The sequence below is a fragment of the Engraulis encrasicolus genome, chromosome 1 (assembly GCF_034702125.1).
Source record: "Engraulis encrasicolus isolate BLACKSEA-1 chromosome 1, IST_EnEncr_1.0, whole genome shotgun sequence".
Lineage (NCBI taxonomy): Eukaryota > Metazoa > Chordata > Actinopteri > Clupeiformes > Engraulidae > Engraulis > Engraulis encrasicolus.
Genome location: NC_085857.1, coordinates 37494944 through 37521651, shown reverse-complemented (window position 1 = coordinate 37521651; position 26708 = coordinate 37494944). Strand labels below are relative to the sequence as shown.

Sequence of the window (26708 nt, the reverse complement as noted above, 5' to 3'; positions counted from 1 at the left end):
ACTGGAATCAAAAATCAGCTTTGCTGATGTGAGCAATACAATGACATACAAACCAAATGCTGTCTCACTGAGTACACACAGTTAACAAAAAGCATGAATAAAACAAAAAAATAATTAATTAAACAAATAAAACACTACAATAAGATATCTTCGCAAGCAATCCATGATATTAGAACACAATGTACAGGAAGTTTGGTGTTAAAAGGAAAGCAGGGGTGTGTGGTCTGCTCCATGAGAGTAGAGTAAAAGGCACATTGTCAGCATAATGCTGCATGGGGCAGGGAGATAGGTCAGCTTTTTAACTGCTGATCAATGCTGATCAAGTGCTGGGCGGTGTTGGCCTGTTTGACATCGACTGACTGGAGTCGTAGGTCATCAGAGGCCATCAACAAATAAAGAACATTTTAAGTTTGAACAGCCCAACACATCATGTGCACACACATGGAAACTGAACTGAGGATGTTGTACAGAAAATCGTCATGTTGTTCGTACAATGGCAGGATCTACCTTACAGCAGTTGTTTTATTTTCCATTTAGTTGTTTTTGTCTTTAGTTATGTTGGGGTGTGTATCACACCTCTCAAAAATAAACAAATTATACATTATTATGTATGTTATTTGGTATGGGGACTGTCAACTGAGCTACCGCCTAACAGTTTCACAAATGAGATGAGTAACGAATGGAATAAAACACCCAAGGAGATTCATGATGTGCAATAGATGGACCTACTACCTTTCGGCACTTTTGTTCAGCTGAGACAAGAACCAATTTTTAAAAGCCCATATCTCATACCAGGAGAGTCAGGGGAATTCATGCCTACTACGGTCCTTTCACACTATAAGACATTCACTTTCGGATACAGACTTACTCATACCTGACCCATATAAGAGACTTTCATAAATATTTCCTTCCTGGTAGATCATAGTCTGTATGAAGTTTTCCCTTTCATACTGTAGATGAGCCTTCATTCAGTGTTCCTTCATTCAGTGAATTCCAGTCTTCCCAGTCTTTATATCAGCCTACCCCCTTTTTCATTTGAATCCTTGTTTGTTATGTTTTCCTGTTGGCATCAATGATGGTCAAGTGTCTGTAAATATGACTTGAATTATATCTACAACAAATGATAGACATCTACATGATGATGCCCAATACCAAATCCCCACAGCACTCCCCCTTTTGTAGACTCAATAGAGTCAGCATCCTGTCACAAATCCCATCATATCTTACACTCTCAGGACTCACGATGTTCGTTATGTAGGCTAGCCTATACATTTTTTTTTAAAACTCACTTCTCTCACAGTGTGTCAGTGACTTTACCAGCACTGCGTGTGTAGGCTTTAGAAAAATAGATCTAAAACCAGTCCAAGTTTCTCCTAAGTTGTTGGCGTTTATAGTTTCACCAATTTAAATGCGTGTACAGGTTTCTGAAAATTCGGTGTGGGTTGCGGGAAAATATCTCTGTAACGGGAATACAGTAGGCTACAGACTTTGAACTGTCTGGCATTTTAGAACAGCTCGTAGGTAACCATTTAAAAAATCTTTTAGATTGTTAGTTCCTCAAATCACCAACTTGTCGATGCGTGAGGAGGAGAGATGTCCATGTCACTTGAGGAAAATTACCACCACGAGAAACGAGACAAAAATGTTCTCAATATCAGTGTCGTGCTTCGTGAAGAGAACACATTATGTGTGAGAGATGACCTCGGTAATAGAACAGGCTTTCCTTGGGAAGGGAGAGCAAATAAAAGGTTTGACTTAGGGTTAGGACCAACAGGTATCCCTGGTATTGGGGAACAGGTGCGGTCGGTCCTATTGCTTCCACAATATCAGATAGCCAAAGCAATGTCCGGCAACTTCTATTTTCCCAAAATATGTGTTGCAGTTCGCAAGAATTGTCGACTCCGTTGTAGAAAAAGAAAACCCCTTTATAAGCGACATGATCTAACCTGGTGGATTTCACCGTGGTTCCCCCCTTGTGCTTATCTCTTCCGTAGTTACATTGAATTGTATAACTTCGATGCGGCATAACAGTGAAAGAGAAGTACTGTTGTTAATGTGTGTCTATTCCCCACAGAGAAGGCATGTTAATAGCAGTGAAAGTGTTGTGACGGATACACGTGCGTTGTGTTCTGTCAAACCTCAACACACGTGAGCTTTGTACCCTGCTGTAGAGTGGAGAAAAATACTTTCAGAGGTGTCCATTTTAGAAACCGTGTTGCCACGGTCTGCCTCGGCGCCATTAGAGGCTATATATTGCCATTCGCCATAAACCTTTGAAAGATCATGCCATGGCAATGTCTTTACGCACCAATGTTTTATGGCCATATCAGATCTCAACAGTGCGAGCTGTGCGTTGTTAAGGTCAACTGAAGGGGACTCAAGACTCCTTCCAAATAACAGGCGTATCAGTGTAGACTATTTTCCAAATATTCACACATAACGCGTATTCCATGATATATTTCACCATGTTTGTGTTATGATCTATACAACCAATCTATCGTTCAAAACCTATGGTGCCTATGGTTTGACATGTAATTGTGTTGCACTGGGATCATGCGACGACGAATCTCAAGCAAGCCCACGTCTGTTGAAGGAGAACAACAATGCAAAAACGCAGTTGGCCAACTATACTTTCCATGTTCTAACCCTTCACATACTTATCATCCCAGCTAAAGCGATAATGAAGCATAAAATCGGCAGTGCCGTTAAGACTTCATCAGATATTTCCCAGCCGTTTCTGCTCATGCCCTTATAAGGAAAGGCAGTCGTGCCTGTTTGCAATAGGCTGAGGATTGCCGCCTGAATAGTCGCTGGTGGTTTAACCCCTCGAGTGCTGAATTTTTTTGAGAACTTGTTTTTTCTCTTCCCTTCCTTTGGTTATTTTATGACACGCTATAATTCAAACGGGCTTTTAGATGCATAAACAATAGATAAGTATAGTGTTTAGCATGTGAACGACTGTTTCAGAGCACACTGGGGTGTTTCTGTGTCGTGCGAATGCCGAGTGCACAACACAGCCAACGTTTTTTTCCCCTATCGTCGTGTCCAAGCCTTCCTAAAGGGCACATAGTTGATTTTCCATGGCTTAGCAAATGAAATGTAATAATATGATCGGTAGTAAAATGTCTGAAACGGCAACGATGCGGAATAAAGGAGGGTTATACCCCGAGGTGTTCATGCGCCAAACTGCAACGGAGGCAGAATTGCCAAGTGCGAAACCAGCTGGTGCCCGTCAGAATTCAGATGGCACAAATAAACGCGCTTTAGGAAACGCCTGCGGGTTTAACACAGACTTAATATGACCTACATATTCTGTAGCCCATGGACTACCGTGTAGAACACCGTATTATCCATCTGTGTTTATACATTTTGTGTATGACAGTGTGTTTAAATAGACGCTTTGTCCACTTCAGGTTTTCTGTCCAGGTTATATGGAGAGGCTACGTGTGACCCATTTCAAAGGCACTCTCTTCCCCGCTGTCCTTCAAGCAGTTTTAATTTGCAGACTTCCAGACTCCCAAATCTCATTCTGCTTCATTATTTCAGATTATGGCAGTACTCTATGGGTTAAGATCTGTTTGCATCAGCATGCTTGAAACACTATCTAAAAGGCCTATTTGAGATTGGAGAGCTTCCAATATCGTCATTTGGTTATTCGCCCGATTAGGTGGGATACGCGCGAAAAGGCATACGCGCCAAAAAGCCAAATGCCCCTGTCGTTTGTCAAAGAGTTTTTTTCCCCAGTGGGTGGACAAGTGTTTTAATGGAATATATGGGCTACCCCCATGCTTTGTTGGTCATTGTCGTTTTGGATACCGGAGCACATTACTGTGTTAAAATGGACGACTGTCAACACGATTCTGACGAGTTGTGTATAGTGCAATAACGCATCACATAAATGATAATATAAAGCAGAGGAAAAAAACAAAGTATTGCCACCCTCGAACCTCCCCTCCTCTGGCTGACGTCACGTCAATGGTCATTTGCATGAACTGTTTTCCACGGACTTATCCCACACACTGCACACTCCAGTCGAGAGAAGAGGGAGGCAGCGCGACCGAGTGAAGGAGGGTGACCGAAGGCAGTCCGACCAACTAAAAAAAAGAGTACACATGTTTTGTTTTAAAGAGGGAAATAACCATCGAGTCGTTTGACCAGCGTGCTTCCACTCCTGGTGCACTCAGCATTGCAAGAGCACCAACCATGGAGCTACCCGCCGCGGGAGAGCACGTCTTCGCGGTGGAGAGCATCGAGAAGAGACGGATCAGAAAGGTTTGAGTGTGCACAATATTTCCAGCCTATTGGAACACTGGTTCGCTTCACGTCGTGTGCGCAGTGTATCCAGAACGGAGTGTGTCGTTATTTTAGGAGCTTTGAATTGCGTACTACATGGAAATATAACCGAGCGTAAAATAACCCGATGGTGTGCGAAGGAGCTTTCCAAAGTTTGTTTTCCTCCTTTTATTAACACTCCTCTGTCTTTATTTCGCAGGGCCGTTTCGAATACCTGGTGAAGTGGAGAGGGTGGTCTCCGAAGTAAGTGGTGTTTTCCCCAACATTACATATGCCCCACTGGATGCTTGCGTTTATGGGGAAAAAAGCCTTTCTACGACAACGACGTGGACTTAGCAGGATTTAGAGTACAGAGTGCGTGATGGCTTGTACGCGCGCCATATAATGCGCGTGTGTATGTTTGCAAGAAATACCAACGCTTGTTTACTTTTGTTTCACCAGATCCGTCACAAGTAAACGTAATCTGAAACCTTGCTCTCCAGTTTCAGTTTACTAATAACATTGAATACACCGATATAATGCATCGTCTACCCGACGCCATGTGCATTGTATGTTAGGCTACACATATGGACAGTATTTTGCTTATTTGTGTAGCCGTGTGTTTAAAATACGCACGTCATCATGCAAGAAATTGTTCGGCATTAGGATGCAGACGATTCTTGTTGAAGAACAACCATTCTGAACGGTGCATTTGAGGTTGTTACCACGAGTGTCTCTTGACATTCGTGCACCACCACTGCCTCTCTTTCTCGCGCCCGTGATCCCCCTCCCTCATCTAATCTGTCTCTTTCTTCCGTCTGTCCATTTCCCCTAGATATAACACGTGGGAGCCGGAAGAAAACATTCTCGACCCACGACTTCTTGTGGCTTTCCAAAACAGGTGAGAGATATGGATGCACGGACAGGACTATTTGCGCTGACCTTGTACCGTCGAGCGAGCGAGGAGGAGGGGTGGCGCTGTCAAGGCTACGGCCCCCAGTGCTCCCTCTCACAAGCACGGGGTGGATGTGCGCATGCGTGTAGTCCAAGTGACAATCTAACGGTGCTGGCTGTGCCAAAAAGAGGCCTTCCTGCTTCACGGTTTTCAGCGCAGACGACCAGGCCATCCAAATTAATGTCAGATGCATTAGTCTGGTCATACAACATTAAAGATATTATTTAGCCCCCAAGCAGATGTTTGAAAGGACAGACAAATTAGCATATAAACTGCATCTGGAAATAAAAATGAACTGCAACATCAGGTTGCTCCTTTGACACGATATAATCTTTTGGTTACTTAACAACAGTGTATCAGATTATGTAGGCTAATTGCATACAAATATGTATTGGTTACACTAAAGAAGATAGTGAAAGAAAGTATTACCAATCTTAAATTGAGAGGTGTTAGCTGGCAGAAATCCTACTTATGCCCCAGAATCTTTTGGTAACACTTTATTTTAGTGTTTGGCCTACATCTATTAGCACTACATACAATGTTAATGCCTGCACAAGTAACCTGTAAGGCAGGTACTAAGCAAACGCTAAGGCTTACTAGGTCCTTAGGAAGGTTAAATAGGTAATAAATCCCTTATTGTGCATGAACAAGACATTTGCGAATTTGCCTAACAAATGTTTGATTTTGCTTAGTACATACCTTACAAGTTACTTATACAAGCACATAGTAGGCCTATGTATTAATGCTAATAGATGTAACACTAAAATAAACCAATCTTTTAAGTGTGGACTGCAGTGCATTCACAGCTTGGAATCTCAATTTTGTGTGTAGGCCTATCAGGACTAAGATGTTTGTTGGGACAGAGTCTATGTTTCCCTTAGATGGGAGTTAACCACTACTATGTGAAAGAAGCTCTGTGTTTTCAAGGATGTTGACACTTCGACTTACTTTCCCACACACAACTGAGGCACTGCATCTACGTATCTGTGCCTGTTTTTCCACCATTCACGTCTGTCAGGAGAACATTTTGTTGTGGTTAATTGCATTGTTCCCTTGGGAAATAATGTTAATTTTCTGAAAATAGACAAATTGCACATGGCTATAATGTGACCAGAATAGCTACAGCTACTTACTGATGTAAACAGATATGCAATTGCTTTTGGTGCTTGCCAACATGGGCACATGTTCTCTTCATGGACAGAAAATTACTATGTTTGGATTTGACCCAGCAATTGGACAAGACAAGAAATTACCAGAACTACACACAAGGAATCTACACATTTAGAAATTGTAGACTGTTTGAACAATTGTATTGCAAAACATTACTAATTTCTGTATGAGATTGTTACAGAAAACAAGATTTATACTGTTTGTGAACCGAACACTGATTTTCATGTTCATGTAGGTGTCATCAGAAAGATTATTGTGCGCTGTCATTTATTGTATCTTTTATTATTACAGGGAGCGACAAGAGCAGTTGACTGGTTATCGTAAACGAGGACCCAAACCCAAGCACTTGCTGGTACAGGTAAGATAAAGAACAGTCTATAGCACAAAGTTAAAAATGTACTGCACTCTGTTGTCTGATCACAGGCTAAAGAAATAAGATCAAATTATAAGCAATGTCACCTCAGACTCCAAAACATCCTCTTTCTCAAGAAAACCAATTTCAGCGAAAGTTACAGACATGCTTCTTGAACGTGTTTCTCCTTTTTCTTTTCTTTTGCAGCTTCCCTCTTTTGCGAGGAGATCAAGTGTCCTCTCGGGCCTCCAAGAAACATCTCTAGATCTAGATGACGTGGTGAAGCCCCTGCACAAAGTGGAGCCGGTGCAGCAGCAGCAGTACCAGCTAAACAGCAAGAAGCACCACCCGTACCAGCCCAACAGCAAAGACAGCCAGGCCGCAGCAGCAGAGCAGACGCTCAACGGCAAGAAGAAGTTCTACTACCAGCTCAACAGCAAGAAGCACCACCACTACCAGCCCGACCCCAAAATGTACGACTCTCAGTACTCCTCCCAGAAAGTGCCCAAAGTGCCTCTGGAGGCGTCGCCTGCACCTGCACCTGCACCCCTGCTGCCCCCTCCTGCTGCTCTCGGCTGGGGGGGCCTCAAACAACACCCCCCGCCGTTGAAGCACAGGTGGCTGCAGCGGAAGCAGGACTCCCAGGACGATTGCCTGAGCAAAGTGAAGGACATCACGATGGAGCTCAAAAAGCTCCCCGCCATCTTGGACGGCAGCGGGAACAACGGTGAGCCTAATGAGGTGAAAGTGAACTCGCCTGCCAAGGACCACCAGGGCGGCGGCGATCAGCAGCCTCGCAATGGGATTAGCAGCAAACTAAAGATTGTCAAGAACAAAAACAAAAACGGACGTATCGTCATTGTCATGAGCAAGTACATGGAGAACGGCACGCAGGCGGCACGCATCAAGAATGGCGGCGATTCGGGAGACGCTGACAGACTGTCCGGCGGAGACCATAACAAAGTGGATAACTTGACATTGGATAAGAAAAAGACGGTGCATAGGCAGGGGCCCACAGCAGAGCATGCACCTCACAAGAGGAGCAGCAAAGAGAAGGCCCATGAGCTCCACAATACAAAGACAATCAATGGTCACCACTCACCAAAGGCCTCTCTTACAACAGACAAGTCAGCAGCAGCAACAACAGCAGAAACCAATGAATCCCAAAGTGCTCAGGAGCTTGGTGGTGGAGATCAGCCACTGCAGCTGACCACCACCAAGCCCGCCACGAACCCTTGGCTCCCAAACGGTACGCTGATGCCATCTTCCTTGAATGGCACACACACAGACTCTCGGCACAAGTCCTCCTCATCGTCGTCCAACAAGCGGCGACATTCGGAACACGGCGAGGAGCAGGCGGGAGGCAAGCGCTTCCTGGCTGCCAGGAGTATCAGTGTGCCTGTGGTGCCTCCCTCTCCACTTACCTCTCCAGCTGCGGGCCATTCTGTGGATCTAACAGGCCAGCAGCTGTGTCCCACCAACGGGCAGGAGTCGGACTATAACTTTCTGCACTCAAACCCAGAGGAGCCCATGGACTTGAGCTGTGTGCGGTCCAGACAGGAGAGGAATGGATTAGCTATGGTCCAAAGCGCCACCACGCCGGAGGTGCCCCAAAGTGCCACGCCGGAGGTAGTACCTGTGGCTGAGCCTGCGGCAGTGTCAACAACAGCAGCCGCAGCAGCAGCAGCAGAAGGAACAGCACCTACGTCAGCACCCTTAGTGCCGGCCGGGGAGGATACCGCCCAGGCCTTTAAGCCTTTCTTTGGGAACATAATCATCACTGACGTCACAGCCAATTGTCTCACCGTGACATTTAAGGAGTATGTCATGGTATGAGACGTGGCTGGATTTCAGGACTACATGAAGAAGACTACTGACCGTTTATTTTGGTTTGTTTGGGGATTTTTTTGTAAATGTGTACAAATGTATATTGGGATTGGAGAGAAAAAAGGATATTTTCAGAAGAGTTTGGTTATAATGTAAAAAAGAAAAAAAATCTTGTTTGTCCTCATAACTTTGTATACTTATTCTTTTTTTATTATTATTTCACCTTGCCGGTAATTACAGTGTGATTGACCCAGATGGATATTTTCTTACCCAGTCAACTCACTGCATTGTGTTTAGGCTGTTGGTGCAATTTTAACATAAAGCACTTGTGTAAAGTGTTCCGTCACTTGTTATTTCCTAATTGTGTTGCGTTTTGAGCTCGCTGTCATCAGAAGTCATCAGAAAAGGGGAAAGGAGCCCATTGCTTTATCCACTTTCCTGTGTGTGTGTCTGTGTGATATCACAGTTGTGTTTGGACACTTACACATGGGTTTAGCTTGTGGGCACATGGGTAGGGCCTATAGCCTGTGAAGATGCAAAGTAATGAACGGAGGTGTCAAAACCCCAGCTCAGAAGTTTACAAAACCCTGCCACGGTTTCTTTCCAACACAGGTGACTTGAATGAGTAACTCGGCTCACCTGTCTCAAGGACTCATTTCGATCATGTTATTGAGAGCTGGTTGGGTGAAATCAAAGGAATTGTTATTTTCTAATCTGAGGATTGACACATCTGGTAGAGAAACAACACCTGAGAGCTTTTTTTTATTATTATGATATCAAACTGAGATAGAGACCTGGTGGCTACAGATTCCATGCACAAGCTCACGTGAAGGACCTTGGTATCACAATGCACTTTGCACTGTTCTTCAGAGTTTAAGGAGTGACCATTTGTCAAGCAGTGAAGATGATAATTTGTTATGTAAGGGGTTGGCAAAGGTTGACAACCCTGTTTTAGTCTAAAACATGTATTTTAGGTTCAGAAATGCAAAGAACTGTGTTAAACCAGATATTAGATGCTTCCATTAAACTCTAAAGCTAGAGTAATGAGAGATTATACAACATTATTTGTTTGCTGTTTGTTTCTGAAAGGTTCGAAACAAATCTCTTACAAGAGATTCTGCTCATTACTCATGCCCCTGTTGGAGTTCATATTTCTCAAGCTATAGATGTGAATTCTAACCTAGTGATGGTCCCTTCATATTAATTTATGCTTTTGTTGTTTAGAAGTCCGTTTTAACTCTAGTCAGTGCCTTAATTTGACCCTCTAACGTAAACACAAGACGACGTATAACATGAATTGTACATTCCGTTGCTAATTGTCTAAGATCCGTCTTTACAGCGTCTGCAATGTTTGAGTTTTGTTAAGTACATTTTCTGCTGTTAAAGCTGATCAACATTGATCAACGTATTGTCATGTCGGTGAAGTTATGTTCCACGGGGTCTCCGCGTGGGGCTTTGAAGACCCGAACATGCAATGTCCCGATTTGTCACTGATTGCGCTTGATATGTAGCCATACCGTTGACGTTTTCTAACAATGGCAGTGTCAGCACTTGGTACACAAGATGAATTGTGACTGATTCTGTAGTTTGGACAAAGTCAGTAGTTCTGTTGAACACAAAAAAAGTTGCTTGGAACTCCTGTAAAAACAAACCAACAAACAAACAAAAAAACAATCGCAATAAAAAAATGTTGAAATACTGCATATTGTGTCTTAATCGATATATCCTACACTGCATGCAATAGTCTATGTCAAACACATGGAGATGTCTGTGCGTGCTTAGTGCGTGCGTGTGCGTGTGTGTGTGTGTGTGTGTGCGCGCGCGCGCTCTTGATACCTCAAAATCGGCCATGGCAGTCGGACACCCATTCAGACATTGATTTAAAACTTACCAGTAAGATGTTTTTTCCCCGTCCAAAATTAACTGATAGAACTCTGTAAGTCTTGGTTTAAGAAGCGTAGCTCCCAATCAATCAATCAAACAATCGAAACGTATTTATATCACAATAACACAACTATAAAGTGCCTTAAAGTGCTTTCAAGTAGCCTACACATACACATTCACAAACCAGCTCATAGAGGCTGCCAAGAAGGTGCCAATCATAAGAAAGCTCTCTCTCTCTCTCTCTCTCTCTCTCTCTCTCTCTCTCTCTCACACACACACACACACACACACACACAAATAGTAACAGTCACACTACATTATACACTCACTGAAAGAGTGTGTATGATAGTTTTACTTCTTTTTAGGCTACATCTATAGTTGGATAATGCGTATTTCTCTGCAAGTCATGCCGAATCTACATTCCTATACCGCTCATGTCCACTAACTGCCCATGCATGATCCAAATGCGTCTGAAAAGCTTCTTGTTACTTGTTTCATAATTCTGCTGGCAGGTAATTTTTCACTCGGATATAAAATACACGAATTCAAACACTTAGGCCTACCTGTCCGCAAAACATTTCCTTCCTTGGCGAGGATGACAGCGGTCGTGTAGAAGTTGAGTGCAAAATAGGCTGTAAAAAAGATCAAACGTGTTGCATCAATACCCATCTCAAGAAATTAAGATAGAAATTGGGAAGTTGTTAGCCTTCCCACAAATCTGACTGATGATTTAATAACCTCCACATTTAGCTCAGTCAAACTCAGTGTCCAAATAAATATTATCTGTAGTGTAAGAGAAACATTTGACATTTTGGAAGGTGTGGATTAGACAAGGGCATGTAGCGTATTCCGTCCTATTTAACACAAGGACGACTAGGCGCATTGGGTTTGAGATGTTTTCAGTAAGCTGAATATATGTACGTTAAGTTCTATGTGGAATTTGAACTTCTTGGGTGGGATAAAGTAGGCTAAGTAAGCGAGGATTCACCGGCGAACTATAAATTAGTATAAGAAACTAACATGGCGGACACCAGCGGTATCATCAGTGTTACAAATAGTCGATGCTTTCTAATTTGAAACGTATTTACACGGTCGCTTTGGGTGGGCTGAAGACAGCACGATGAAAGCTCGAACCCACCCTAGAGCGAGCCTCATCGACCATTTCCGATCTCCCTTCAGCCGCGCGGCTGCATTCGATAAGTAGGTTATTCTCCTCGCAGACGAGAGAAAATGGCTGTCTCGCGCAGCCTATCCAGCCTTTTTTGCGATCGTAGTGGAAGAACCATGGAGACTGGCAGTATAAAATTCCCTGTTCGCTGGCTTTGCCGACGAAATTATAAGGACATACTTGGAATTAGTTTGCCTACATTTCTATCAGATAGGCCTACATTTAGCGGGTTAGATGTCATTCAAAAACGCACTGGCAAAATGACAAATTCTTCACACACACCTCTCCACAAAGATGATGGACTTTGATATATTTTAAAGCAGTTTCGTAGTTCAGACTATCAAAGACGTTTTAGTTTTAGGTCCTTTCTTTCTTTCTTTCTTTCTTTCTTTCTTTCTTTCTTTCTTTCTTTAGTTAACCATAACCCTAGTGAAAACGTCTGTCTCCAATTCTCAGAGAGGCAATCTCCATTTCGTTGCTGTTAATTAATATTTTCTGCTTGTAGCCTATTTGGACTAAGTCTGAGAGACTTCAGGTGGTGAAAACGGTGCATTATTTTGACGACGCGGGCACGGCCAAATTTTTTACATTTTACCATGTACATTTTCTCCAATTGCTAGAAAATCCGTCATTTTAATAAGACGCGGAAGCCAACCACTTCAATTCAACTTCTGTGTTTGACATAGGCTATAAAGGAAAGATGGATGTGTAATACTGACTATAGGCCTATACTCCCCACCAAAAAAGAAAATTTCCCCCCAGCTTGTAAAAGCCATTTTCTGTCATTTGGTTGCTCTAAATAGGGTTGATATGACATGGAAAATTGCTCGGTCAGTATATGCACAAGTGCATGCGCAAGTTACAAGTCTATGCACAAGTATAATAGGCAGTGGGTCTGTCCAGTAGCCTGACTGCAGGGCAGAGTGTTGCACAAACAGGTATTGTGGAAGGTGAGATACCCAGATGCATCGTGGCATGGCCAGATGGGCTGTTGCTGATGGATTGAATGTGTGGTGAGATGAGTCGACACTGCATGCCCATGCATACCCTAAAAGCCGCGCGCGCGCGTGCGTTTGTGTGTGTGTGTGTGTGTGTGTGAGTGAGTGAGTGAGTGAGAGAGAATGAGAGAGAGGGGGGGGCGAGGTGTGTGTGTGTGTGTGTGTGTGTGTGTGTGTGTGCGCGCGCGCGCGCGATAGCGAGCGCATGCACGCGAGGCAGCTATTTTGCCGCGTGCTCTGTTTATTTCTGTTTATAAATCGAGCTGCTCTCCTCTCCTGCATGCTTTGCTTGTAGGCTGTGGTATAATGGCGGTTGCCCAGAAACGAGAGAGCCAATAATCTTCTAACATGTCTACCGCGCACCCATATACGGCTGTACCCGGTACTGCAGTGCAGACGTGCCGAAACCAATAGCGTGGCATACCATAAAAGGAGTCCGTTTCTCGCCGTCTTTCCCCGTGGTGCAGTAAAGGCATTAGAACAATTTTGATTGGAAAACCATCTAATATAACTAAGGCACCCCGTAAGGATTGTAATGTTAGACAAAAACGTGGCAAAAGGTTGTTTATTTGGGCAATCTGGATGGGTACACGGCGTTCCTTTGTCCTCGGACGCTTATTTGCACGCTTGCGAATCACGGTTCCCCCAGTTATTGAAATGCAAAACCATACCGAACAGCCCATGAAAGAACGATCGTTTATAAGAGAACATGGTGCTTCAAAGTCCGATCAGTTAAATTTAAGTAAGGCTATATTCGCTGCGCTTTGAATGCAAATCCACAGCACATTTACCTGCCGCAATACACAAGGAGCCCACGAGAAAATGGCCCAATACTAATCAATTGAATGGCCTAATAGCCTACTAATTGAATAGCCTAATAAAGTATAATCTTTGAGCGTGCAGTCAGGAACAAAATAAAGAGAGATAGCACGTCAAAAACTGCCCATATCTTGGTCCTGTAGCCTACATTTTTTATTGTCACATAATATCTCAACCTATGAACAGTTCAGCGAGTCATCGATAGGTAAAACGTCTGTGAAGAGGCTTCTGATAAAATGTTTGGGCAGGCTGTGGAACTATCAGGTTACCTGAATAGGTTATACAGGTATGTCCAAATTAACAAATGTACCGTCATATATAATAAGGAACCACGTCATGCAAAGCAGCCTGCAGTCAGTCGCCATGTGTATAACATAAGGTTTGTTTTTTTCTTCCTTGACTATTACAAACTCATTCGTTCATTCCATCAGGCACGTAATCCCCTCATCCTCAAACGTCTCTGGGCAGTGCATCTGAAATTGCCACATCTGTGCCAACAATTAGACGATTCATGTCAGCACGCTAATTGTATCTGAACTCTTATGACATTTGAAGTAATATGATATAGGCTGTAGTGAATCATAACACAATGAACATGTTCTTGGAATAAATTACATTCTATTACGAACTAAATTATTATTGTTGCTTTATTGATGGCACAATTGATGGTATTGTTTTTAAATAACTATGAAATCAGAATGTATTATCAATAGAAAATACATCTTTAATCTTAATATTTTAAGGAATGACGAAATTGCCTGTATTTTGTCTGATACGTCAAATAGGCTATTTGATTGTGAAGTTATCTTACTTGTTAACTGATTCATAGTATTGAATGAGTGATTCATTGTAGGCTATTTCACAGTATTCTCTAATAATAGCCGAATAATAATAATAATAATAATAATAATAATGCCATAATAACAATTATTATTATGCCTATTAATAATAATAATAGCCTATCTCTGCTTTAAAAACTATCTAGCTTTAGGCCTACATAACTGGAAAACATAATTATAATTATAAATGAAGCTACTCCCAGTTCTCATGTGCGTCATGTGATTTAAACGTAGGCCTAATAAATAACTGTTAAAAACAACATCAACAACGATTAAAAAAAAAAAACGTACATACATATATACAAACAAACAAAAAAAACAACGCTGGCACCCTCCCTAATGATAGGCTAAGTCCAGGTATAGATGATTGCAACATGGTGGAACTGCGCAAATATTTGCGTCAGTTAAGGTGATTTTCCTGGAACTTGATGATGGGCCATAGGCAGTGGTTTGGACGTTATCGGCTCTGATGGTCTTGTTTTGGGCATGAACAAAGGCTTTATCTATATATATCTTAATATATATATTCCGACCGTATTCTATTTTAGATTACCTTTTTTTAGAAAGAGAAATGAGTGCGGAGGGGTTATGTCATGTGTATATAGAGATAAGGCAATGTGTGTCAGGCAGGAAAATAGCTTGTAAACCTTGATTTAATTGCAAGGGGTATTTAAACATGCCAAGCACGCATGTGTGAACCACTGCGGTCAGCTAATAGCCTTTCCTCCCAAATAAAACAAACCGCTTGAAAAGACACTGACTGAAGCCTTTATTTCTGTTTATTGAAATGATTTGTTAGATTAATTTTGTTGTTTCCTCGCGTAGAACAGGCATGCGCCAAAGCTGTGTACATATTCAATATATGGGGGCTAAAGCTGGGGATTGCAAAAAAATAAATACAAATTTGTTTTAAAACATGTAGACTAATTTTCAGAGCATGTGTGAAAACCTATAGATTTAGTAGCCATTATTAGGCTGACCCTCAAGAGCTGTCCGACACCCGAAGTGTATGCCTTCCTTTTCTTTTTTGTTTCTTTTATGTCCACTTTTGTCTGACCTTTGACTAGCGATAAAAGTTCAGTTTAAAAAACTAAACTCGCTGATTAGGATTAGATCAGTTAATCATCCTTCCTTTGACCACTTCCACAAACAACTTTGAGAGAAAGCGTTATCTAGAATCCCGCTTTCCTCGCTGTTTGGCTGGAGAGCGAGGCGAGGAAATCTCAAAACTGTTAAAATGTATCACCTCAAGGGAGACGTCCGGTAGAAGAACAATGTAACTAGTTGGGATTCTAAATTCTATTCAACCGGATATTTTTATAGAATGTTTCCTACGCCACAGCAACCATTTTGGTGCAACGGTTAGCCTTGATAAAAAGTACCCGTGCGATTTTATGCAAACACAAACGCCTTTTTAGAAATCATACAATCAAAAGAAAGATTCTTAGCATCCTGTGAAGTTTTGCAGACCACAGATTATATGACCCACACAGATAGATTTACGGTGTGAACTCTTCTTTCCACTAACCCATTTTCCCTCCTGTCAAGAATGTTGGGCGAACATGCTCCTCCCTCTCACTTAGCAACCCCGAGCACGTAGCAACAGCTAAGCCAATGGTCTTTCATTAAACGGTTCCACCGACGGCGCTGCCTCGGCAACATATTAAAGAACGTGGTGACGTCTTTGCTGCTCGGTGAGTATTATGGGCTGTCTGGAATTCTGAACCGAGTGGGGAGAGAGAAAAAATATCCATCCAGCAAGCAAGCAAGCTGCGTACCAAACTAACGGTGGGAAGAAGACGTAAACATGGAACTGTCTGCGGTTGGTGAACGGGTATTTGCTGCAGAATCTATCATCAAACGGAGAATCCGACGAGTGGGTATACACAGAACTATGTCGATGTCGTGTTTTTGGGTGCACATTTTCACGCTGCAGCTCTAACGAAGCGTTTTATTTCCCCTTTCTGACGTCTCGCAGGGTCGAATGGAGTACCTCGTGAAATGGAAGGGCTGGTCGCCGAAGTAAGTAACGATCATGCTAAACATTAGCCAGTTAGCCTGTTATCTCCATTGCCGCTGTAGGTATGGACGTCAGTTCGCCGTTTCGTTTGCGGATACCCTCAGCACGGTTGTGGCAGCAGCGGCATGGGCGAAGTAGCAGCCTACCGAGCAGTATCACACTGGCTGTCTGTGGTGGCAATTGTGTCGCTAGCTCGCATGCTAAGCGCTAACTGGCTTGGCACCAAACCCAGTCTCAAAGCTGGCAGCGGTTCACATTTCGTTTCTGGTGGTCCAGAGTGTACAGTTTAGAACGTGTAATTTATGACAATACTGAAGAATTGAGTCACGTAAACATGTTATTCCCCTCTTTAGATACAGCACCTGGGAACCAGAAGAAAACATTTTGGATTCACGTCTCTTCGTCGCTTTTGAAGAACGGTAACGTAACACATTTTGCCACACCGTGGTCCAGAGCACATTTTTTAATAAACTATAGTCTGAACCTCATGCACATGTGTCTAAAATGTCTGTGGAAATCATCTTGCCTTGGTCATATGCATGTCTTGCCGTTGCAGAGAACGCGAGAGGGAGCTTTACGGGCCAAAAAAGCGTGGACCCAAACCCAAGACATTTCTTCTTCGGGTGAGTTAATTCCCTACGGTCAGACATGTACAGCCCGGGAGAGACGTATGTAAAGTGACGTCAGGGCAATTACGTGCCGCCGCAACCACAGATAAAACACCCCGGGCATCATTCCAAGCGCGTGGAAATAACCCTCTTTGATCCCTCTTACCGCATCCAAATGTGTGCTGTACAGAGCAGACCTCGATTTCGACCGAGTTTTGAGAGTACCAACGTGCGCCTGTATGGTCATGTTTCACGTTTTTCAGTCGTGCAATTAATTAAATGTATACCGTTGAATCACAAATTGCCAGTGACCAAAACCACCTTAGTTCAGTAAGTGAAGACCTGTCAAGTGTTGTTGGTCACGCCAGTGTAGTGAAACTGTAACTCTTCTATCCGCTAGATGTGTTCATTAGTTTTTCCCACCTCTCTCCGCTATTTTGATACTGTATCAACTTTTCCCAAATCAATGACCCCACCTCAGTGAGGCTGTTGTATAATGACTAAAATACGTGCACATTCAAATGATTGAGATCTTCTGAGTGTTTCTAAACACTGCACGATGCTCGCTCAGGCTGTATAATTTGTCTGATCTAAGTGGCTCATGATTTTGGCATTGGTTTCAGTATTTGCTGCCAGTTCAATCCAGTATTGCTTACTTTTCTTTTCAAGCACTCAAACAGGTTTTGGATTTGATTATGTGACAAGTTTGAAAGTTTCTAGTAGGCCTATTGAAATTATGAAATTATCACTGCTTAATAGCTGAAGACGGGGGATCTGAAGAAAAGGAAGGTTTTAATGGTTTCATTTAGTATGTTAACAATTTGTGTTGAGTGAAAATCATTATGTCTTGCTTTCCAGTGTAGTTGCTGATGAGTCAAGAGTACTTCATTCCTTTGAATATTATTGACAGTACTCTGATTTTGGCTGTTAATAACCCAGAGAATGACATAAAAAAGTTGCAAAGTTAACACCCTCCCACCTATGCTCTCCACCTTGATGGTGATCATATAAAAGAAAGAAGGACTGAGTTACTTCAAGTCATTTGTCAGCTGCAGAGTAGAGAATGAATTGGGAATGAAGGTGGCAAGGAGGGGAAGGGGGGGGGAAGAAAGAAAGCTGGTGCAGCACATGTCTCTGTTTTATATCATTTATCCAGGTGCATAGCAGTGGCATAACGTTTCAATACAAAGTATTTCCCTCAGAACCCTTGCGGTTCTTTTTACTCTTTGCACAGGCTTGATCCCATTCCTGCTTGCAATGTATTGTCTTATTTCGCAGAAGCGTGGGCACGCCGTGGGGATTTTTTTCTTCTTCTTGAAATTGTTGTAAGAGATTTGGGATGGAGGCCTTTTAACCTCTTTGTGCAGAGCCCCTATCATACACTTGTTGTTAATAAACTGTTAGCTGAGACCCTCACTAATGTCATAGCATTGTTAAGATGTATTTAAGATTTATTTATTTTTTGTTAAGAGCTTGCAGGCCCATCTCTACAAAGGGGCCAAGACTGCTTATCAAGTACAGTATGTGTGGCTGGACTTCATACGTTGTTTTTATGTTTTGAATTTAATGTTGTGGAAATGGCAAGTGAAGTGCAAGACAAAATCTCTTGGCAAACAGACATGGAAGTATGATCGTATCTTATCTGAAGTCCATTATTAAGGGTTTCACCTCACTTCTTCTGTGTTTTTGTCCAGGCCCAAGCCAAGGAAAAGGCCAAAAGCTATGAGTTCCGCAGCGAGACCACCAGCCGCTCCCCCATGGCCGTGTCCTACCCCAGCCCCGAGCCTGTGATCACCCCCCGGGCACGGGAGGGTCTGCGGGCCGTGGTGCCCACCATCTTCCCCCCGAGCACTGTCAACCGGGGGGAGAGCGTCCGCGTCCGACCCCCTGAGCCCCAGCACCGGCTGCCCTCACCTCCTCCTCCTCCTCCCCCGTCCTCCGCACTCTCGCGGACCATGGGTGACCCTTTCCAGCAGCGGATCCCCAAGAAGAGGGGGCCCAAGCCCAAGCTGCGCTTCAAAGACGGCCTGCTGTGTGCTGCTGGTCCTCTTTCCCGGGAGAGCAGAAGCCAAGAGCCATTGGGGTACAGCAGCAGCAGCATCAGCAGCCCTTCCAAGCTGTTGAAACCCAGCATCCTGGGTGAGAGTCTAGAGCGGGACTCAGATGGGAGGATGATGAAGCTGGGTCACCACGGTCACCACCACAACCACCACCCACACCGGCCGTTCCACAGCGCAACATGCTACCCTACCAAAAGCCAGATGAGGCTGGGGTCAGGAGGTGGCACCAAGCCCCCACACCACCACCACCACCATCATAATCACCACCACCACCACAGTAGTATGAACTCCCACTCCCACCCACAGCGATCGGGCCTAGACGGACACGGTCACCACAGGACTAAAAGCTACCTGCTCCACCACCACCACAGCCCTCTGCACTTGAAGCACTTGGCACATTCTAGCAACCCCTTCCAGAAGAAGAAGAAAAAGAAGAGGGAGGAGGATGCCCCCCTGTTTCCCCAACCTCCGGCAGCAGGGACGACTCTGTGCCAGCCAGGCCTCCTGGCCAAAGTGCCCGCGGTTCCTCCACAGGTCCCGGGTCAGACGGAGGAGGACCTCTCCTCCTGGAGGCCACCGTTGGGCAACCTGGAGAAAGTGGTGGTCACGGACGTCACAACAAACTTCTTGACAGTCACCATCAAGGAGAGCACCACAGACAAGGGATTTTTTAAGGAGAAAAGATGATTTGATTTGTGCCCTGACACTTTTGAAACCAGAGCGTGGTCATGAGTTTAATTTTCAAAAAGTTCTTTATGAGTGTTCTTTGTTATTCTCAAATTTTATACATGTGTGTATATATGTATTAAAAAAAAGTTTACCAGTTGTATGTGTTTGTTTATAACTCCTGTATATGTACATGTAGTGGACTTGAGTAATTGAATCAATTGAATTCATGTACAATCTGTTCAAATAAGACTGACTTTTACCAAACGTGTTCTGTTTGTTGAGAGCCTTTACGCACCGATTCATTTTGGATGCCGGTGCATTTCTCCTGTTTGAGTAGACATGTTACTAATATTTGAAATTCCCGAAGTACACAAATGTTTCCCTCGTTGCTGTTGAGTGTTGACTAAACATTTTTTATATCAGACTTTGATATGGACTTCTTTATGAATAAATTGTCTTGTATGGGAGGGAAAATAATTTTCGCGTAGGCCTATCCTGTAGGCTAGGCTATAGAAACCTTTTTTGTTTACAGACAGGCGAATATGACGGCCTCTATCGTATAGTATTTTAAATTAAGTCATGAAATTTAAACATTTAAACCTACAGATTCAGGAATCGCTTGAAATATGACTTGTGAAGTTTGGCACCGTTTCCCTCGTCAATCTACAGCGCATGTTCCTGTCACAGGCTGCCACATTTCTGAATGAATTTCCAAATGTAACATCGTAAGTAAACTTTCGTTCCAAACGTTTCTGAACACGTTTTAGCACGGAATCTTTGAGGTAGGCCTAACATATGGCGCTAAATCGGGGCGTTTTAATTTGTGACGGCTTATATAAAGTAGGCTAATTGTGTCAATTATTTTAAAAACAATAAAACTGCGTAAAATTGTTTTTGGTCAGAAATAGGTCTACGTGGGTTTGGCCTATAAGCTGAAAATTACTTCCTCTAATGTTTGCTATCCGAGGCAGGCTGACTAAAACATGCTGGTCTTGTAGCGTAGCCTATCTAACAGAAAATCTTTATAAACAGAACACCGGCGTTATTTTCCAGCCACAGTCAGGCCTACATAATCTCTACAGATAGTCTTTGACCTGGTCGTTGTCGTATATCCATCCCATAGAAACATATTCATAGTTAAGGTGAAAGCCCCTCGGAACAAAGCACAGAGCAATCATTTGCAGACTATTCCGGGTTCGGGTTGCCCAATAGGCCCACTTCATTTCGATTTCAGGGTCTTGTAAATCATATCAAAATGATTAAAAACATGCCCATAGGCCTACCCAACAAATGAAACGAGATGACTAGATGATGTCACTTTCGCTGTGTCAGCGCGTATACCCTAAACTTGAATTAGGACTGGTAGCTGCCTTGCAAACAAAACTGACCCATTGTGACCCATGGGCGTTTTCTATTAGCCCATTTCCTTCGATAAACCAGGGGAAATACAACAAACCCAACCCCCTGTTCTTTTTTTGTAATGTGCAGAAAAACTGCTGGCGGGTAATTTGCTGGAAATAAGTCCGTAGGCCTATTTCTTTTTTTCCCCCACGGCATGCACATTTTAAGAATATTTTTTGCGGCAGTTAACTTGTAAACTATGTTAAACGTTTCTAAACATTGTTTTAAAAAGGTCATCCCATGTCAAACCCAAATATTTGCATTTTCGGCACTTGTTCTATCCCTCCCACAATCCCATAGAGAGCACAGTTTACACATCCAGTTATTAATTTATTTGCCATATGCTTTTATTGAATGCTTTATTTTCATCCAGGCATAGCTTTCGCAAAGGCAGTCATTCTAATTACACGAAATTTTATGTAGCATCGTTACCATTATACACGTGAACAGTATGTCACCTAAACTAAATATAGCCTAGGTGTCAAAAGGATTGCAAATTCCCCGAAGACGTCCTTCTATGCGGCACGCGTAAAAGAGATGCGCCGATAAGCAGGACTTCCTTCCGACGTCTGTCTCTTGGTCTGTCATTTCCATCGTCGTAATCAGCATCACCAACACCCACAGTTCTGAAAATGAAGAGAAGAGAAGAACTTGTGTTTAGCTGTCATACTATTTGTCTTTGTCTTTAATTTGCAAACATATTTCCTAACACAGTGTTGTCTATCCACAGCGGGGCGCCCGTTTCGTGCTAACAAAGATGCGGGGGATTTCTTTTTAATTTGAGTTAGGCCTACTGTATTTCTTGCCCCATCCGGGTACACCCAGGGGGCCTCATCAGAAAGTATGGTGTGCTGCTTCTGCCTGCGTCTTTCCGATTGGTTCATATTTGTCTTCTGTGTGCTTTTGCGAATCAACTGGTGCAGACAAGGATTTCTCAAATGGGGCACGTTTCATTTCCACCTCATGCCACATCTGTGATCTGCTGCAGCTGTATCCTACTCTAATCATATGTCGGGAATACTGGATTGTTTTTACGCACTGGTACTAGACGGGGTAGCCGTAGTTGCGGTCGCAGCGTGGGAAGCAGTGAGGATTCAGCCAGTTCTCCAAGTTGGTCTCGCGTGCCCTCTGCTCCAGTCGCTGCATGTGCAGCATGTGCTCCTGTGGAGACAGAAGGTGGTGGTGTTGATGATAATGATGATGATGATGATGATGGCAGAGTATATAACCTGAATATAATGAGCCGTGTCGATGTAGGCTAAATAGCTATATTCAACCAAGCACCCTGCCAGAGATTCTTTGAGTATTATTATTATCCAGGCTCTCTGACGCTTCATTGACATTTAACACAACACAACCAACCCAATGGTAGATGTGTCAATCCCGGGTTCAGAGAGTAAAAAAAAGAAGAAACTCCTACAAATTTGATCCAACCAGTCCTGAATCATCTGATAGTCAAAACAGGCAGGCCAGTTAACCTTCTTGGTGAGGTCATCTGTGTTGGAGGGCGACTGTGGCGTTTTTTGTTTTTTTAAACTTCTGAACCGGTGTTGGTGCTTCTGCTTTAATCAAGCTCGAAGGGCAAATCAAGGGGGTACTGTCATAAAATAGAGCCGGTCAAAACATGCTGATAAGCATGAAGTGGTGTAATTTGTAGGCTAGACTAATGTCAGTGGTTTATGACAGGTTCTCCACCTCACCCTCATGGGCTCGTCAGGATGTCCGGCCTTCTGCCTCTTGGTCCGGAGGAGCTGCTTGGCGAAGCTCTCCTTAATGACCGGCGATGCCTCGGCTATAGGAAAAAACACAGTTGTATGAATTAAACGGCGTTTTTAATATCTTATATTTAGGATTTATGTTATTGTTTTTGATTGAGTCTCATCATACCTTACAGTAGGCTATCCTATAGAAATGTGACTACCAATCAATTTAACGAGAATCCGGCATAGGCCAACATTGTTATTTCTTATTCGCATTTCACCCGTCTTGTCGTTGGCCATAGGCCTAAACTATGATTTAGAACCTCTTACATAATCAGAGTTAGTCAATGTCTTTAGGCGCATTTTAATGAGTGAGCGTGCTCTGAGTGCCATCCATCAATTGGTCATTCGTTCGCGAGTCCAAATATATTATTGATTTCAGATTTGGCACAACGGTAACAAAGATCCCACACGCGTCAATGGACATTGTTTTGTCATGAGACGCAATGAGGACAAAACGGGTAACATAAATAAATTAATTAATTAATAGCATTCATTACATAGCTTTTGATTTTGTGGAACGTAAGAAGAATGAGTATTCCAATGGATATAGGCTTTATCTGACACAGATAATTTAGATGTTTTATTTTGCTTTATTCTCAGGCCTAGACGAGGTGTTCTGAATCAGCAAATGGTAAATAGCCTAGTGTAGCCTATTTGGCCAGCAGTTCCAAACATTTGCACATTGACACTTGTGCCTGTGAACCATGTCCTTTCTCCCCCGCACCATCGCCCTCCTTCCCTCTCCTCTTTGTCAGTCTGTCCTTTTTTCTTCACGCAGCTTTGTCTCTACATCTTTTTTTTCTGTCTGTCCATTTCACATGCTTGTGAGAACTAAAGCCAGTCAGTCTCTCTCTCTCTCTCTCTCTCTCTCTCTCTCTCTCTCTCTCTCTCTCTCTCTCTCTCTCTCTCTCTCTCTCTCTCTGACACACACACACACACACACACACACACACACACACACACACACACACACACACAGCGCGCACACGCTCTCTCTCTCAAACACACACACAGTTGGTGCGCTTTCTCTCACTCGCTCTCTGTCACACACACTCAAACACACACACACACACACACACACACACACACACACACACACACACACACACACACACACACACACACACACACACACACACACTGCCCCCCCCCCCTCTCCCTGCATCTCTGCCTGCCTCGTCTCTGACCAGAATGCTGTTTTTGGAGGGAGCAACAAAGTGCCCATTCATTCCCGCCTCTCTCCGGGGAGTCGGCCTGGGCGCGAGCATGTGACCCGGAGGGCCAACCTGCGAGGGGGCTATGAAAATGAACTGGCCTGAGTCAATACAGCGCAATGCTCGCCTCGCCGTGCCCCGCTCACACGGCAACGTGGCACACCGTGCCTAATCGTTAATTTGCAGATGAATCCTGCATGTTTTTTTTATTTATTTATTTATTTTTTTACGTTATTTTAATTTGGCCTATACATGTCATGCACTGTGTTCAAAAAGCATGATTATCTGGCACTAGTCTACCCTTGGATCACAATTAATTATAAATGTAGGTATAATTATAGCCTATTCGGGTTATGCTTTGATATGTAAACAAACAGATAGGACACGTGAATAAGACACTGCATTTCTAAAGGTGCGGTGCAATTCCCTAATGCGTGGGAAATTGCGGATTATCAAATTAATATTTAGGATAATCTGCATATGAATTGTTTAGCGGCTCACTTTTACGCACGAGAATAATCTCATCGCAAACATTCTGGGCATCATAATTATCGGATGGCTACACTTTTACTTTTGTATTTTGTCCACAGAGTGTAATGTGGGGTCCCTTTTGCATATTTTTTTAAAAAGAAAAGTTAGTCTTCTCAGGCGTTGCAACCCTGTCCGTTTAGATAATTAAAATGGATATTATTATGATAAAAGATGATACTTACCAGTCAGATAGGTCAGAAGGACCACACAAATAACACAAGCCACAAACTTCATCTTTCGTCCTCTCCGTCTTCTGCAGCTGCTGTACTGAACTCCTGTGCGGGATAGGGATAAGGTAGGGGGTAGTCCCGTTTTTGCGTCATCAATCATTGGAAATTTACGCACAACTGCAAAACATCTGGTTAAGGTCACAAGCATACAAGCGAATCGACATACTGCAGTCATTTTGGAAACCGTCTGGCATGCAATTGGCTATTGAAGAACATTTGTTTATCGGCGGGGGGTATTATAATTGCTTAACCGTGTAGTCTGTGGATCATTAAATCCAGGATCATGTCTGGAACATCTGGACACGAGATTAGAATTCCAATAAATTCGTTCTCGTGAGTTGCTGGAATAGCCACTAGGCGGAGCGCGAGCGTCAGTTATCAGAATGGTCTCACTTTTTGGCACTGATCAGCATTTTGGGTCCTGCACATGAATTACCAAATACCAACAAAGAAGAGATGGATGTACTTATGATGAGGACTTATATTTTGCACACCTTTGGCACTAGGGCTATTTATTATTATTACAACTACATATTACTATGCATTTATAGCTATTTCTGCATTATTGCTTACTCCTGTTTATCTCATCTTAGTAGCAGTCCTGATGTCATGTTCTTCCTCTGCTAATTCACTTCAACGTGCAACATTGTATTCATCTTGTAGACAAGCCAGTGCCCTACTGAGTGTCTCTGTGGAGATACAGCCATAGGGGCCAGAATACAGCACATGTGCAGTCTAACAATGTTTATTAAATGGCATCTCTTCCATCAGAGTATGAAATGCCGGGCGGTCAAGATGAATCGAAAGAGTGTGTGAGGGTACTGTTAGGCTGTTACCAACAATTACTCATTGTAAAGGATCTCAATCTCTTTTCCTTTAATACATGGTAAGCATTGATTTTTTGGTCTGCATTGTACTGTAGATTGATCTTTGTCACTGAGTACTGTGTCATTGATCTTTGTAGATTACTAAAACAAACATAGTGTAAGCGCTCCAGAATGCCTAATATGTGAACTTTTGTCTACTGACCCAACACCTGAGATAATGGATTGTGTCTAGAAATCCAAGTGAAATATACATTCAGAGCCTTTATTGACCGTCTTTCCCTTCACCAACACTAAGAGAGGTACCCACCATCTGTGGTAGGCCTATTTAGTATTGACTCTTACACTCCCTGGTTTCAATAGGTTTGTTAGATAATAGGCCATGTTAATGATTATTTATTAAATCAAGTGTTTGGAATAAATATAACTAAAGATATACTTTCTTGGGCACATAGTAACACCAGCTGATCCATACCCTTACATGAAAAGCTTGCATATAGGCCTATGATAAGGAGATGGAATTGGATTTACTTTGCTCCCTCCTGAACAACACTGTGTCCTCCTCAGACTGAGGTAGAAACTAATGTAGACACAGGTCAGTGGTGACCAGAGTAGCCTTGTCCAGTGACACTGAGGCATCACAATATTGTGCTGCAAGGTTAGACTAATAATATGCTATTAATGCTTGTTGTGGGCAGGTGTGGGCAAATGGTGAAGGGAGGTGGTCTTATTACCAGAGGGTTGCCCTCCCTACACCTTCGTCATCCATGGCTGAAGTGTCCTTGAGCAAGGCACCTGACCCCACATTGCTCCAGGGACAATAACCAATACCCTGTAAAGACATGTAAGTCGCTTTGGATAAAAGTGTGTTGTAGTGTAATATACTATAATACCTACTATATTATTACAATAAGATAGTGCCTTGAAAACGACACAGCCAAAGTTAAGCTAGTGAATGTGCAGGTCCAGTAGCCTAGCAAACTGGACGGCCATGGCTTTTGCAAGTATATCTTTCAGACTGCATGAAGAAGAGGAACACAGTGTTCAGACCGTGCCTCGTGCCATTGGAAGCTGAAAGTGCGCTTGCACAGATGGGACAGATGA

The 26708-nt window shown here is 43.1% G+C and overlaps 3 protein-coding genes across 3 annotated transcripts; 2 read left to right on the top strand and 1 right to left on the bottom strand.

Annotated features, from left to right (window-relative positions):
- The first annotated feature begins 4040 nt into the window (after positions 1–4040).
- LOC134451274 (E3 SUMO-protein ligase CBX4-like) lies at positions 4041–10279 on the top strand. The gene is made up of 5 exons (XM_063201610.1): positions 4041–4272; positions 4493–4536; positions 5108–5173; positions 6689–6755; positions 6957–10279. Exons 1-5 carry the CDS (start codon positions 4204–4206, stop codon positions 8583–8585), a joined length of 1875 nt encoding a protein of 624 aa, XP_063057680.1. The 5' UTR covers positions 4041–4203; the 3' UTR covers positions 8586–10279.
- A 5669-nt stretch (positions 10280–15948) lies between these two features.
- Positions 15949–19890, top strand: cbx8b (chromobox homolog 8b). The gene is made up of 5 exons (XM_063220183.1): positions 15949–16160; positions 16263–16306; positions 16658–16723; positions 16861–16927; positions 18607–19890. Exons 1-5 carry the CDS (start codon positions 16092–16094, stop codon positions 19657–19659), a joined length of 1299 nt encoding a protein of 432 aa, XP_063076253.1. The 5' UTR covers positions 15949–16091; the 3' UTR covers positions 19660–19890.
- A 1481-nt stretch (positions 19891–21371) lies between these two features.
- Positions 21372–25276, bottom strand: c1h17orf67 (chromosome 1 C17orf67 homolog). Its single transcript, XM_063220082.1, has 4 exons — positions 24733–25276; positions 22743–22834; positions 22082–22203; positions 21372–21668 (listed from the first exon to the last, which is right to left on the bottom strand). Exons 1-3 carry the CDS (start codon positions 24953–24955, stop codon positions 22087–22089), a joined length of 432 nt encoding a protein of 143 aa, XP_063076152.1. The 5' UTR covers positions 24956–25276; the 3' UTR covers positions 21372–21668; positions 22082–22086.
- Positions 25277–26708: the final 1432 nt, after the last annotated feature.

Bases quoted from the DNA above. Each gene is read 5' to 3' on its own strand.
- cbx8b (XM_063220183.1), top strand. From the start codon at position 16,092: ATGGAACTGTCTGCGGTTGGTGAACGGGTATTTGCTGCAGAATCTATC. The intron at 16,161-16,262 runs GTGGGTATACAC...GACGTCTCGCAG, and splicing joins TCAAACGGAGAATCCGACGA to GGTCGAATGGAGTACCTCGT. The intron at 16,724-16,860 runs GTAACGTAACAC...TTGCCGTTGCAG, and splicing joins TTCGTCGCTTTTGAAGAACG to AGAACGCGAGAGGGAGCTTT.
- LOC134451274 (XM_063201610.1), top strand. From the start codon at position 4,204: ATGGAGCTACCCGCCGCGGGAGAGCACGTCTTCGCGGTGGAGAGCATC. The intron at 4,273-4,492 runs GTTTGAGTGTGC...TTTATTTCGCAG, and splicing joins AGAAGAGACGGATCAGAAAG to GGCCGTTTCGAATACCTGGT. The intron at 4,537-5,107 runs GTAAGTGGTGTT...CATTTCCCCTAG, and splicing joins TGGAGAGGGTGGTCTCCGAA to ATATAACACGTGGGAGCCGG.
- c1h17orf67 (XM_063220082.1), bottom strand. From the start codon at position 24,955: ATGACTGCAGTATGTCGATTCGCTTGTATGCTTGTGACCTTAACCAGA. The intron at 22,835-24,732 runs GTAAGTATCATC...TTTTTCCTATAG, and splicing joins CCTTCTGACCTATCTGACTG to CCGAGGCATCGCCGGTCATT. The intron at 22,204-22,742 runs GTGAGGTGGAGA...CTGTCTCCACAG, and splicing joins ATCCTGACGAGCCCATGAGG to GAGCACATGCTGCACATGCA.